This window comes from Choloepus didactylus, chromosome 14 (genome assembly GCF_015220235.1).
Source record: "Choloepus didactylus isolate mChoDid1 chromosome 14, mChoDid1.pri, whole genome shotgun sequence".
Lineage (NCBI taxonomy): Eukaryota > Metazoa > Chordata > Mammalia > Pilosa > Megalonychidae > Choloepus > Choloepus didactylus.
In genome coordinates, this window is record NC_051320.1 from 18,008,900 (window position 1) to 18,023,539 (window position 14,640).

A 14,640-nucleotide genomic window follows, 5' to 3' on the forward strand; every position below is an offset into this window, starting at 1 on the left:
TGTGATGGGTTGGTTGAGGTCTTCTATTTCTTCTCTGGTCAGTCTAGGTTGTTCATATGTTTCCAGGAAATTGTCCATTTCTTCTACATTATCCAGTTTGTTGCCATACAGTTGTTCATAATATCCTCTTATAATTTTTTTAATTTCTTCAGGATCTGCAGTTATGTCACCTTTTTCATTCATTATTTTGTTTATATGGGTCTTCTCTCTTTTTGATTTTGTCAGTCTAGCTAGGGGCTTGTCAATCTTGTTGATCTTCTCAAAGAACCAACTTTTGGTGATATTTATCCTTTCTATTGTTTTTTTGTTCTCTATGTCATTTATTTCTGCTTTAATCCTTGTTATTTCTTTTCTTGTACTTGGTTTAGGATTGGTTTGCTGTTCATTTTCTAGCTTCTTCAGTTGATCCATTAGTTCTTTGATTTTGGCTCTTTCTTCCTTTTTAATATATGCGTTTAGTGCTATAAATTTCCCCCTTAGCACTGCTTTTGCTGCATCCCATAGGTTTTGGTATGTTGTGTTCTCATTTTCATTCGTCTCTATATATTTAGCAATTTCTCTTGCTATTCTTCTTTAACCCACTGATTGTTTAGGAGTGTGTTGTTTAACCTCCAGGTATTTGTGAATTTTCTAAGTCTCTGATGGTTATTGACTTCTAATTGTATTCCATTGTGGTCAGAGAATGTGCTTTGAATAATTTCAATCTTTTTAAATTTATTGAGGCTTGTTTTATGTCCCAGCATATGATCTATTCTGGAGAAAGTTCCGTGAGCACTAGAAAAGTATGTGTATCCTGGTGATTTGGGATGTAATGTCCTGTAGATGTCTGTTAAATCTAATTCATTTATCAGATTGTTTAGGTTTTCAATTTCCTTATTGGTCTTCTGTCTGGTTGATCTATCTATAGGAGAGAGTGATGTGTTGAAGTCTCCCACAATTATTGTGGAAACATCAATTGCTTCCTTTAGTTTTGCCAATGTTTCTCTCATGTATTTTGTGGCACCTTGATTGGGTGCATAGACATTTACGATTGTTATTTCTTCTTGCTGAATTGCCCCTTTTATTAGTATGTAGTGGCCTTCTTTGTCTCTCAAAACATCCCTGCATTTGAAGTCTATTTTATCTGAGATTAATATTGCTACACCTGCTTTCTTTTGGCTGTAGCTTGCATGAAATATTTTTTTCCATCCTTTCACTTTCAGTTTCTTTGTGTCCCTGTGTCTAAGATGAGTCTCTTGTATGCAACATATTGATGGTTCATTTTTTTTGATCCATTCTGCGAATCTATATCTTTTAATTGGGGAGTTTAATCCATTTACATTCAACGTTAAAACCGTGAAGGCATTTCTTGAATCGGCCATCTTATCCTTTGGATTATGTTTGCCATATTTTTCCCTCTCTCTATTAATATCCTTTATTGTACCCATACCGAATCTCTTTAGTACTGAACCTTTCTCCAAGTCTCTCTGTCCTGTCTTTGTTTCTCTGTCTGTAGGGCTCCCTTTAGTATCTCCAGTAGGGCAGGTCTCTTGTTAGCAAATTCTCTCAGCATTTCTTTGTCTGTGAAAAATTTAAGCTCTCCCTCAAATTTGAAGGAGAGCTTTGCTGGATAAAGTATTCTTGGCTGGAAATTCCTCTCACTCAGAATTTTAAATATATCGTGCCACTGCCTTCTCGCCTCCATGGTGGCTGCTGAGTAGTCACTACTTAGTCTTATGCTGTTTCCTTTGTATGTGGTGAATTGCTTTTCTCTTGCTGCTTTCAGAACTTGCTCCTTCTCTTCTATGTTTGACAGTGTGATCAGTATATGTCTCGGAGTGGGTTTTTTTGGATTTATTCTATTTGGAGTTCGCTGAGCATTTATGATTTGTGTATTTATGTTGTTTAGAAGATTTGGGAAGTTTTCCCCAACAATTTCTTTGAATACTCTTCCTAGACCTTTACCCTTTTCTTCCCCTTCTGGGACACCAATGAGTCTTATATTCGGACGTTTCATATTATCTATCATATCCCTGAGGTCCATTTCGAGTTTTTCAATTTTTTTCCCCATTCTTTCTTTTATGTTTTCATTTTCCATTCTGTCATCTTCCAGGTCACTGATTCGTTGTTCAACTTCCTCTAGTCTTGTACTATGAGTGTCCAGAATCTTTTTAATTTGGTCAACAGTTTCTTTAATTTCCATAAGATCATCCATTTTTTTATTTAGTCTTGCAATGTCTTCTTTATGCTCTTCTAGGGTCTTCTTGATTTCCTTCATATCCCGTACTAGGGTCTCATTGTTCATCTTTAGTTCTTTGAGTAGCTGCTCTAGGTGTGTCTCTTCTGGTCTTTTGATTTGGGTGCTTGGGCTTGGGTTATCCATATCGTCTGGTTTTTTCATATGCTTTATAATTTTCTGTTGTTTTTGGCCTCGTGGCATTTGCTGACCTTGATAGGGTTCTTTTAGGGTTTGTAGACCAGTTGAAGTCCTTATCTCTAATTTATCAGATCTACAGCTTCGTGGAGTACACTTTCTCTAACTAACCAGCAGGTGGCGTCCACGAGCCACCTGTTCTCCACAAGCCAGATCTCCCCTGCTTAGCCTTTTTGGTGAGTGGGGGAGTGAGTCTTGTGGGGCCCAATTGGTGTCCCAAGCTTGCGTGTGTAGTTGGTGTTGCCTGCCCTGTATGTGGGGCGTGTTTCTGGGCAGTCGGGGAGGGGGGGTGGCCCTAACAATCAAATCTCCCTGATGATCCTAGAGTTTTAAAGCTACTGCAATAGTCTAATCCTTCAGTTCAGTCCTGCCACAGTTTGTCTCTGCCACTGACCCACAAGTCTTTGGTATTGGCGTATGGCTCCTGAGACTTGCAAGTGGGCCCCTCTTCCAGGCTGTGCACCCCGGGTCCTCTGTTGAGGGATGACTGTGCTATGTCGCAGGTGAGTGCCGTCCCCCCAGGGCAGTTCTGGGCTGCTGGGCTGTGTTGGGAGGCTCCTAGTCTGCTCAAATGATGGCTGAATGGGGCTCTGTTAATTCACACTGCTCCCCCTTCCCAGCTCTGGGACATTCAGCTGAGGTTGCATCATCTTCTCTTGCTAACATTTTATAAAGATGTTTGTTGCAATGAAATTGATTGACAGCAAGCTTGGCATACAAAGAGAATTTAGACTCCTCTTCTTTTTTCAAACTCCCTTAGCTGAGATTAACCCAGTCTGCGGAAGCCATTCATCAGGAACTCAGACCTGGTCCTCTGCTACTAGTTCAGAATTTGCAGCCAAGGTCCCTTGCTCTGTTTCCCTAATTAGCACTGAGAACAGCTTCCTAGTTTCTGAAGCATGAGTTGGTGCCCTGGTCTGGAACACATTTTTAAAAATTTCTTCCATTTGCAAAGTGTGTTGATCTCTAGAAAAAGGGGGCCCATATGCCCTCAGTCAAGGGGATCAATTTAGCCCATCTGTCAAGAAGCATCTTTTCCCTAGGATCTACTTTGGAGGATGGGGCTAGTGCTGGCACCTTGAGAGAGCCCTGTTCCTTATGATCACTTGCAACCCTTTTCCAACCCCTTCCTATACAGCGCTCGCTCACCCGGGAAGTTCAGCTCTTGTCATGGTGATGCTGGTGGGATAGGAAGAGCAGAGAAGGAGGGTGCAGAGAAAGACCTCGTGCTTAGAGCTGGTGGGAACTGAAGCGGTGGGTCCCTAACTCTGACGAATTGGAACTCAGTCTCCTCCCTTATCCAGGCAACTTTCGGGGTGGTGCCCTGTGAGGGGTCACTCAACTGTGACTTATTAAAGATGGACTGGCCCCTATGCACAGTTCTTAAGTTCTGGACTCAAAGTGGGAGGAAGGAAGCAATAAGAAGAGAGGAAACCTTAGCCAGCAAGTAAGAGCATTTCCTTCCTTTCCCCACCATTAGCTGGTGTCAACCAGAGCCAAGAAGCAGATGGTTTTGTGCGCTCGTGGTCCTGCTGGCTCCCCTCTAACCTGGAGCGTTGACTAATTGGACTGTTTCTTTCTCTCCACCCCAGGACAGCTTTCCTGCCCGCTTCGGAGGAGTCCACTTTGTCAACCAGCCCTGGTACATTCATGCCCTGTACACACTCATCAAACCATTCCTGAAAGACAAGACCAGGAAAAGGGTAATGGCTACAAGTGCATCATGTAAATTCCAGTTGGGGAATGCAGTGACAATTATGATGTCTCTCTCTCTCTCTCTCTCACTCTCTCCCTCTCTCCCTCTCTCTTTTTTCACTGTGAATTTTTTCTGCAGCCACTGAGCATTTGAGCCTCAGCTGGAGTTTGCAGATGGCCTGGATTTAATCAATAATTCAGTAGAACTGGGTTATTTCAGAGTCCCAGTAACAGACCAAAGGAAACTTTGAAGGCATGCAAATACCAGATGCCCATTTATCTGTAAATGCTTGTGACAGATATTGGGTCAAGCAGTTTCCTGTTCCTGGAATATTTTACTAGCTAGCAGCTTGTCCTGCAAATGTATTATCACTGAGGATGTTTATAATTTTTTCCCCCATGGCTATTGGGTCCTAGCTGCCAACTCCAATGCCTGTCATGATGGAAAAGTATTCTTCATTGGAAGTAATTATGTTCTTAGAAAGAAGACTTTTTTCATCTTAGTTATGTCAGCTGATGACATTTTGGAAGCCAGCATCTCCCATCAGAGCTGGGTATTCCGGGGGTCTGATGAGGTGAGGACCCCCCATCCCCACCTCCAAACATACACACACTGCAGGGTTCCTAATTTCTAGACCTCACATGCTTCCAGGGTATGGGAGGGGTAATTCTCCTGGCGCCAAAAAAGTAGGGAGCTGGGACGTAGCAGCCTCTGGGGGTGGAGACAATCTCTTCACTTTTGCAGTTTGCATGGGGCTGAGGACAGTGCCAGGGCCAGAGCCTGTTTCCGGTGTGGCCTCGGGCTTCCCACCCACCTCATATTCTGCTCAGGAAGGAGCCCGTGGGAATTCCTCCCGCAAAGCAATGCACGCTTGCTTCTGTGCTACAGAAGGTTTCTGGAGCCCTGCGCACGGAAACAGGTGCCGAATCTAGTTTTCACTTGCCAAGTTCTTCCATCTGGCAGGAACCCCCAAAAAGAGGACCAGCCTCCACAGTCCTCCTTGGGCATTGAGAACTGTTGCATGTGTGGCTGTGAGTGTTTGCCCTAAACACTAGGGCCGATATTAGCTCCACCTTTTCCCTGATTCGAGTACAACAATCACCTTTCTGAGGAGTTTTGCAAAGGAAATTTGTCTTATTCGAGGTCAGTCATGCCCAATTCTAAGGGTAGAAAATGAGCATTGTTTTCTGAAGTGCCACAGTATTCCTCTGAAGAATTTAGCACTTTGCTGCTTGTCCCCTTCATCTTTAAATGATGCCATTAAGTCATATGTTAAAATTGGTGTAATGGAGAAAGATAGCAAGTATTTATTACCGAAGTCCTGTATTTAAGTATTTTAAAAATCTCATTAATATTTCATCATGGTTAACTATGGTGTGTGTGGGTGTGTGTGCACATGTGTGTATGTGTGCAGACATATGTGCGTAATTGATGGCCCCATACTGAGGGAGTATTAAGCCTGGAACATGAAGAAGTGCCAGAACTGATATCATACAGATGCACTTTAAATAAACTTTCAGGAGTTGATTCTTAAATTGCAGCCAATGGTGAGCATCTACTTGGAGCTTATCCACTTTGTGGATTTGTCTGAAAATAGTTACAATTTGAAAGTTCTTTCTCCCCTGCTTGACCAATTTCCGTCATCCTCCCTTGTGTGCTCAGAAAATGCACTTATTTGGGTATTAGTCCCCAGTCCGGACAAAAATAGAAAATTGCTGCAAAAAAATTCCACAATAAATTCCCAGGCTAATTCCATTGAAGAGGAATTGATTGAACTCTTACGTTGTGCCCACATCACCTTGGGAGCCAAGAAGAATATTAAAGGAGTGAGAAAACACCATCCCTTGTCATAAGAATCCTTCTCTACCTTTGGGGAAGTAAGATATAAGCAAATAAACCAGAAAAAATATAGGAGTCAGCAGATAATGAAGAGTTAGTGGGAGGGAGGGAATCAGAGTGAGCAGATGTCCCTGGGACAGATCCAGGAAGAAGCTATAAGCTGATCAAGTCCCAACAAAGATGGAGGATGTGATGTGGTCCAGAGTATGAGAAGATGGATCGTGGAGAGGATGGGATAAGCATGAGTGGTGCTTTGGATGATCTGCCTCACAGCTCCTTCGTCACTAGGATAATTAGGAGATGGCTGTAGATTTAAACTTGGGCTATGGCCAGGTAACATCCAATTTGCTCATAAACTTCACTTTTAAGGACTATTAAATCAGCCCCTTTTCTGAGCAATAAATTAGCATTTTATGGAGACCAAGTTACAGATATAAAAACGAATGCCTCTTTAAGCACCATGATCATCGGCAGCATATCCAATTTGTCACTGTGAAATTGGGGATTACATTACATACTTGGTCATATGTTTCAGACTTTTTATGGCTATTTTTTTTCTTTCCAGATTTTCCTGCATGGTAACAATTTGAACAGCCTTCACCAGCTAATACATCCTGAATTTTTGCCATCTGAATTTGGAGGAACACTTCCTCCTTACGACATGGGAACTTGGGCGCGGACGTTGCTGGGTCCTGACTACAGCGACGAAAATGACTACACTCACACTTCCTATAACGCAATGCACGTGAAACACACATCCTCCAGTCTGGAAAGGCAGTGCTCACCCAAGCCGATGAAAAGGTAAGGGCTGGGTTTTCAGAGCCTCCCCAGCAGAGGCCAACGGGCACTTTTTGTGTGTTTGTGTGTGTAAAACAACCATTTTATTATGTTCTTCAACTCTTTGGGTCAGTATTTTGGACAGAGTCCAGTAGAGGTGGATTCTTTGTGTCCCGGGACATTGGAGGTTTCAGTGGAAAGACTCAAAAACCGGGAGTGACTCAGAGGCAGGGCCTTCAATCACCTCTTCACTCATATGTCCAGCGGTTGATGTTGATGCTGGCTGTTGGCTAAGTTCTCAACTGGAGCTGTCAACCGGAGCATCTACCTGTGGGTCACAGAGTAGATGTATTTTTTTAATGCAATTTTACTGAGATATATTCACACATCATACAAACCATCCCAAGTATACAGTTACTGGTTCTCATTATCATCACGTAGTTGTACATACAACCCCAAGATCAATTTTGGAACTATTTTGCTACTCCAGAAAAGAAATAAAAATAGAAAAGAAACCCCAGATTCTCCTATACCTCTTATTCTCCCCACTATTATTGACCCATAGTATTGATGTAGTACATTTGTTACTTTTGTTGAAAGGGTATTAAAATATTACCATTAACTATACTCCATAGTTTGCAATAGGTACATTTTTTCCCATATTCCCCTCTATTAATAACTCCTTTAATAGTGTCATACATTTGTTCTAGTTCTTGAAGCTGGTGGGTGTTTTTGATTCGGGCCTATTGTGGATTACGTAACAGAAGACCTTTCTGGGCACAGAACTTGAATAAAATAAAATGCAATACATTCTCTGCTGATTTCACTAGAATTGGAAACAAATGGGGCATGGCTAGTCTGAATTGTAGCTGTCCCCTTTGTATAAAAGGCACAGTTATGGGTTGGGACCTCCATAGCGTCATGGCTGCAGCCCTGATCTCTTGTGAGTCTGCTGGGACATGGATGAAGTGTTGGACCCTTGAGGTGTGCTGGATGCCACAACGGCCTTCTAGAAAATGCTCCTATCGTTAATCCATTTGGAACCATTTATTGAGCATTTACTTGGCTCCAGGTACCCAATAGGGTCTGGGAGTACGAATATGAATAAGACACCAAATGAACAGAAAATCCTCCAAATAAGACTTTTTGCAAAGCATTGATTAAGTGGGTGGCATTTGAGCTGGGCTCTGAGGAATGAGGATCCAAGCAGAGGGGACGGCCCAGACAGAGGTGTGGGGGCCTTAGAACGGAGGGATAGGCACAGGTGTGTGGGGGTTGGGAGAGGAGGGAAGGGAATGGATCTGGAAATAGAGTTCATAAGATACTTGGATCCAGATGGTACAATGAATAACGTATGCCATGAAATGTCATGGAAGAGGTATTTTTTTTTACATTGATATACAAATGATATATGAGTACTTTCTCATTATAGCAAATGAAACCTTATTTAATCCCTTTCAACACCATCCCTAATCCCAATCCCAGTCCCTCCTCAAAGATAACAATTATTATAAACTTGGGCTGACTGTTTTCCATGCATCCCACACAGAATCCATATAATATCATTATGTAACGTTTCTTCATGCCAGTATAGCTAGACATAGTCATGTTTTAATGCCTACATAGGATTCCAGAACAGAAATATCATAGTTTATTTAACCATTTCCCTATTGGTTGTTTTCGAATTCTTTCTCTATTTCAAACAATGCTCAACGAATGCCCTTGATATGCCTTTTTTTTTTCCCAGTCAGTGTTCTGCAGAGAAACAGAGCCAACAGGATGTGAGTGTGTGTGTGTGTGTGTGTGTGTGTGTGTGTGTGTGTGTGTGTGTGTGTAAAGAGATTTATTATAAGGAGTTGGATTGTGTGATTGTGGGGCTGACAATTCTGAATGCCACATCTCAGGCTGGAGGCTGGAGATTCTAATGAGAATGATGTTGAAGTCCTGGATTTAAATTCCTTGAGCTGGAAACTTAGGATGGGATTGGAGGGTGTCATCGTGAGGCAGAATTCCTTCTTATTCCAGAACCCTCAGTTCTTTGCATTTAAGGTATCCCACTGATTGGGTGAGGCCCACCCACACTATAGAGGGTCATCTCCTTTACTGAAAGTCAACTGATGGTAGAGGCTAACCCCATCCACAAAGCAGCATGGAGGCCAGTGTTTGACCAAACAAGTAGAATTCCGAACCTAGCCAATTGACACTTAAAATTAACCATCCCAGCCTCTTCTGTTCTTACATGAAGATTCCTATGGGAAGACTTGGAGCCTTGTTGCTGTGAGTCATAGGGTATATTTCAAATTTTAGTCCGCCCTGCCAAAGCCCTCCAAAATGACCATATCCATTGACATTCCCACCAGCAGTGGGTGAGAATCTCTTTCACCAGACTGTTGACAAATACTGAATATTACCAGACTATGACTTATCAGACACAGTCAAGCCAAGAAATGACATAAGTCCTGTGTTTTATAAAGATCACACTGGAATTTGCAGGGAAATGGTTTGTGAAGCAGAAATGAAAGACCATCAGAAGGTTGATGAGGTGGCACGGGTGGGATGATACTCATTTCCCACCACTAATGCTGAAGCAACTCAAGACACTCCCGGGAAGAACAGCTAAGCTCTAGAGATGTTTGGATGTGGGGGAGGAGGAGGAATCACAGTTGCAGTCTCCTTTGGGTAACTGGGAGTACGGTTAGGTCCTGAACCAAGAGAGAACTTCCAGGAGGAGAATCTCCACATTGCTGTGTCTGCAGAGCACTCTTGGCTGGGACTTGGAGAGTCTGGGAATTCCTTGGTACCCCAGATTGGCAGGCCGCATACTCTGGGAAGTGTTGGTCCCTGTGGCTGTGAGGTTGGCTCTGTGATTCTATAGTGGAGGGACTGACCTATTGGTTTGAAGGTCATTGCCTGGCTCAGTCCCTGACCCACCCTCAGTCTAGACAACAGCACAGCCAAGACAACAACCATCATTAACATTTGTTGAACCCTGAGAACATGCTGGGCGCTGTTCTGAGCTCTTTACCTACATCAGCTCTTGTCATCCTCACCACAGCTGTCTGCAAAAGGTACTATCAATTATTCTCATTTTACAAATGAGCCAACTGAGACACAGAGAGGTTAAGCAATTGCCCAAGGTCACACAGCCAGTGAATGGCTGCTCTGGTTTGCTAGAGCTGCTGTTTATGCAAAATAACAGAAATGGATTGGCTTTTATAAAGAGGATTTATTAGGTTACAAATTTACAGTTCCAAGGCCATAAAAGTGTCCAAATAAGGCATCAACAAGAGGATACCAACACTGAAGGAAGGCCAGTGGTGCCCAGAACACCTCTGTCAGCTGGGAAGGCAGGTGGCTGGTGTTTGCTGGTCCTTTGCTCTCGGTTGCGTTTCCAAAATGGCTTTTTCCAAAATGTCTCTGTGTCTCAGTTTGTTCATTTTCACCTCCTGTTGAACTGTGTTTGCTGCCAGTTGCTTCACTGAGTGATGGGAGAAAATTACAGGAACAGAATTGGGTCACATTCATAATATCTTTTGACCCCTACACACCCATAGGGGAAGGGGAATATTGAAAATAAAATTGGAAGAGATCTTAAAGGTTATCTTTTCCCATTTCCCACCTGATAGAGTGGTCTGTGCTCCAGCCTCCCTCACAGAGGGGCTGTCAGCTTTGGTTTGAACCCACCCAGAGCAGGCAGGCAACTTATAGGGCAGCTTGTCCCTTGTAGTATAGCCTTGGAAAACGCCTCCTTATTCTGAGCCCGAGGAAATTGATCTGCCTTCTGCATCAGCTCTGGAGTTTCCAGAGAGTAAGAGCCATCTATTGTCCCAACCCTCCAATAGTTCCCAGCATGCTTCAGGTCTGTTTTGGAGGAAATGAGTTTTTGTGGATTGTCCTTGAGCCCAGTCACTTTTTATAATGTGGTTTCTGAGCAAAAATGGCTTCTGAGTTCTAAGGGGCTGTCTTGACCAACACATTATGGAAGATGTGTAGAGTAAAATCCAAGACATCTGAAATGCTCAGGGCATGAGTGTTTCTAACAAACTCTTTTCCCAGATAATTAAGGTTCAACTCTTTTGGCAGCAAAATTAAAAAAAAAAAAAAAAAAGAAATCATTTTACTTGGAAATTTTTCTAAGCAGAATATTTAAATATTTTCCTGCTCTTTAATACAATGCCTCAAGTGCTTTTGAGGTTTGTGGCATTCTCTGCTCCAATACTAAATGTTATGTATTTTTAACTTTCTGTTTCTGTTTTTAAATTTTATTTGGTAAAGTCTATTTCCTTGCTCCCAGGCAGTTTCTGTCTGTAGGAGTGTGTGTCCTGAAGCATCTCGTTTCCTCCTATCTAATTTGCTGCTTTGAATATGTTTTTGGCTTGGAAAGTAGACAGCCAAACTTTAAAAAACCATCCAACAAATAGCAGTAAATAGTGTCTGTTTTAGTTATGATTATTTTGGCTACAAATAAGAGAAAACCCCAACTGGATTGCTTTAAATGATAATGAAAATTTATTATTTCATATAACAAGAGGTCTCAAGAAAAGGTGTTTATTTCAGTGGTTCAAGGGTATCAACAGGAACCCAGACTCTCTCCATCTCTCCACTGTTTCCAGCATGACTGGAGATTTATCAGGAATCTACCCTCTATCACAGGAGAGGAGAATCCTCGGACAAAAGGAGACTTTGCCCACTAGGGAGGTGGAGGGAATGGCTTGGTGTCAGTAACCCATGGTCCTGCTATAGACCTGAGAGTCCCGGATTGAAATTTCTGCCCCATGAAGTAAACTCATGGTCTTTGAATCAGTGCATAGATTTTGCAACATCGCTTTCAATTATTAGGCCATATTTTTAATTACTTTCTGGTTCTAGCCTTTAATTCTGATAAACTAATTAAAATGGTTATAGATATTACTAAAAAAGTGTGCATACATTTTATCTTGAAGTAACTACCAGTGGATGATTAGGGCCCCCCCCCCACATATATACACACACACATATAATACATATTCATATACATGTATCCATATATGTATATATCTAAGGTTACCTGTGATAAACCAAATATAATTTTATCCAAAGATCTTGACTGATTCAGAGTAAGGAACTTGATCCTTTCCCTGAAGTTGAAGCTGTCTATTGCAGATGGCTCTTCCAGATAGGGAATTTTCAGAAGAGTGCTGATTAGACCCAGCACGCAGCAAGAAACGTTCCAGCCAGCACTTTCGCAGCAGTCTGGAGATCACTAATTGTTTTCAGATGCATCATTTCATTGTTTCATTGGCTTCTTCTCATCATAGTTGGCCTGGATGGCAGCTATTGACAATGAAGTACATGATCCCAAAGAAATAAAGAGCCTCTGTCTCGGTGTTTCTGGGCACAAGTCAAAGGGAGGAGTCTGGAAAGCTGGGCTTTTTGCCGCCTCTGAATCCATCCCTGGGCCACGGCAGGGTGTGCTTTGATTTTCCAAGCCTGGGTCTGGTGGAGGGCAGAGGTTCCATCCTGGACTAACCAGGGTGGTTACAGAAAAGGGAAGGGATAATTTTCTAAACAAAGGGTACGGAGCTGATCAAAACTGCGTTATCAAACTCCATACCGGAACAGCAGTTGGTCTCTGATGGGGCTGCAGGAGGAAGAAAGCATATATTTCAGGCCATCCTCTCTTCAGTCTTCAGTGTGTTCTTCAGAGCTCTACTACAGCAGGCAGCCTCTGTTTGCAGAATAAACACCCTCCACACACAACCACAAATGTATATCAAATTTTTAAATATTATATAAAATTACATATAACCATACATTTATCATTCTCTCTCATCAGGGACTTTTACAATTTTAGAACTGGAGGAAGTCCTTAGGGATCATCCAGAGTTTCCCAGACTTTCCACCACTGTGTTAGTCAGGGTTCTCTAGGGAAACAGAATCAACAGGAGGTATCTGTAAATATGAGATTTTATAAAAGTATCTCACGCAACTTGTGGGGATGCATGAGTCCAAATTCCAAAGGGCAGGCATGAGCTGGAACTCCAGTGAAGGTCTTTGATGAACTCCCCAGGAGAAGCTGGCTGGCTGAAGAAGAAGTGAAAGTTCTCTCTCTTCTCCCTTTAAAGTCTTCAACTGATTGGGTTAAATCCAGCTGATTGAATTAGCTCACTGAAGAAGACACTCCCTTCTTGATATAATCAGCCATAGATGCCTTCAATTGACTGACGATTTAATAAACCAGCCTTCTGGTTTATTAACCAGCCGTAAATGTCCTTGCAGTAATGGTTAAACCAGTGCTTGCTTGACCAGACACCTGGACACCATCACCTGGCCAAGTTGACACATGAACTTAACCATCACAATCACCAAGCACCTCTTCTTTTGCCCCTACAGTGCATATATAGATAAGTGCTGAAAGATGTTGGCTGCCAAAGGAGATGCATTTATTAAGTAATCACAAATTCCTATGACCATGATGTAATCAGTATTATTTCACAGAATTATTCTAAGATATTTAATGTCACCAAAAAGCTGAAGTTATTTAATGTTTTATTTATATCTCAATTTTATAGATGGTAATTTTTTTTAATTAAATTCAGTTTTATTGAAATACATTCACACACCATACAATCATCCATGATATACAGTCCACTGTCCACAGTATGATAACACAGTTATGCGTTCATCACCACAATCTATCTCTGAACATTTTCCTTACATCAGAAAGAACCAGAACAAGAATAAAAAATAAAAGTGAAAAAAGAACACCCAAATCATCCCCCCATCCCACCCCATTTGTCCTTTAGTTTTTATCCCCATTTTTCTACTCATCCATACACTAGATAAAGGGGGTGTGATCCACAAGGTCTTCACAATCACACTGTCACCCCTTGTAATCTACATTATTATATAATTGTCTTCAGGAGTCCAGACTGCTGGGTTGGAGTTTGGTAGTTTCAGGTATTTACTTCTAGCTATTCCAAAGCATTAAAACCTGAGAGGTGTTATATAGATGGTAAATTTGAGGTTGCCATTAAGTTTTCTGGAATATTAAAAACAATGCAAAAATATAGATTCCTACCATCTTCTCCATGACTATTTTATTTTCTTTTCATTTTTTTATTTGCCATTTTGACCGTTTTTAAGTGTACAGTTCAGTGGCATTGATTATATTCAAAATGTTGTGCTACCATCACCAACATCCATTACCCAAACCTTTTCATCCCTCAAGCAGAGCTCTGTAAATCTCTGTACTTAACTTTAAGTAAAGTAGCTGGGACTCAAGCCCCAACCTCCTTAACTTTGAGGCTGGGGATTTTTCTGTACCTTCACACTGCTGGTTTCCTCCACAAGCACGTGTCACACATAGCAGATGTTGCATACAAATTTAATATTTTTGATTGAAAACTAAGAGATGTGATATACAGATGTCCCCTTACACTGAGTGCTTTTACATAAGTACTGTTTTAGTTTGTTAATGCTGCTTCGCTGGAGGATGGCCAATGGCGTCTGGAAAACCTCTGTTAGCTGGGAAGCACGTGGCTGGCATCTGCTCCAAAGTTCTGGTTTCAAAATGGCTTTCTCCCAGGACATTCCTCTCTAGGCTGCAGTTCCTCAAAAATGTCACTCTTAGTTGCACTTGGGGTATTTGTCCTCTCTTAGCTTCTCAGGAGCAAGAGTCTGCTTTCAACGGCCATCTTCAAACTGTCTCTCATCTGCAGCTCCTGTGCTTTCTTCCAAGTGTTCCTCTTGGCTGTAGATCCTCTTCAAAACATCCCTCACAGCTGCACTGAGTTCCTTCTGTTATGTCAGCTCATTTATATGGCTCCACTGATCAACTTAGACCCACCCTGAATGGGTGGAGCAACACCTCCATGGAAATTATCCAGTCAGAGTCATCACTCACAGCTGGGTGGGGTGCATTTCAAAGAAACAC

The 14,640-nt window shown here is 42.0% G+C and overlaps 1 protein-coding gene across 2 annotated transcripts in view; it reads left to right on the top strand.

The window, feature by feature from the left end:
* The window catches only part of CLVS1 (clavesin 1), a 199,282-nt gene that overhangs the window by 163,173 nt on the left and 21,469 nt on the right, over positions 1-14,640 (top strand). For both annotated transcript variants that reach the window (XM_037803591.1, XM_037803592.1), the window contains exons 4-5: positions 4,006-4,116; positions 6,514-6,749. In XM_037803591.1, the coding sequence (XP_037659519.1) occupies positions 4,006-4,116; positions 6,514-6,749 (347 nt within the window). The remainder of the gene's footprint in view (positions 1-4,005; positions 4,117-6,513; positions 6,750-14,640) is intronic.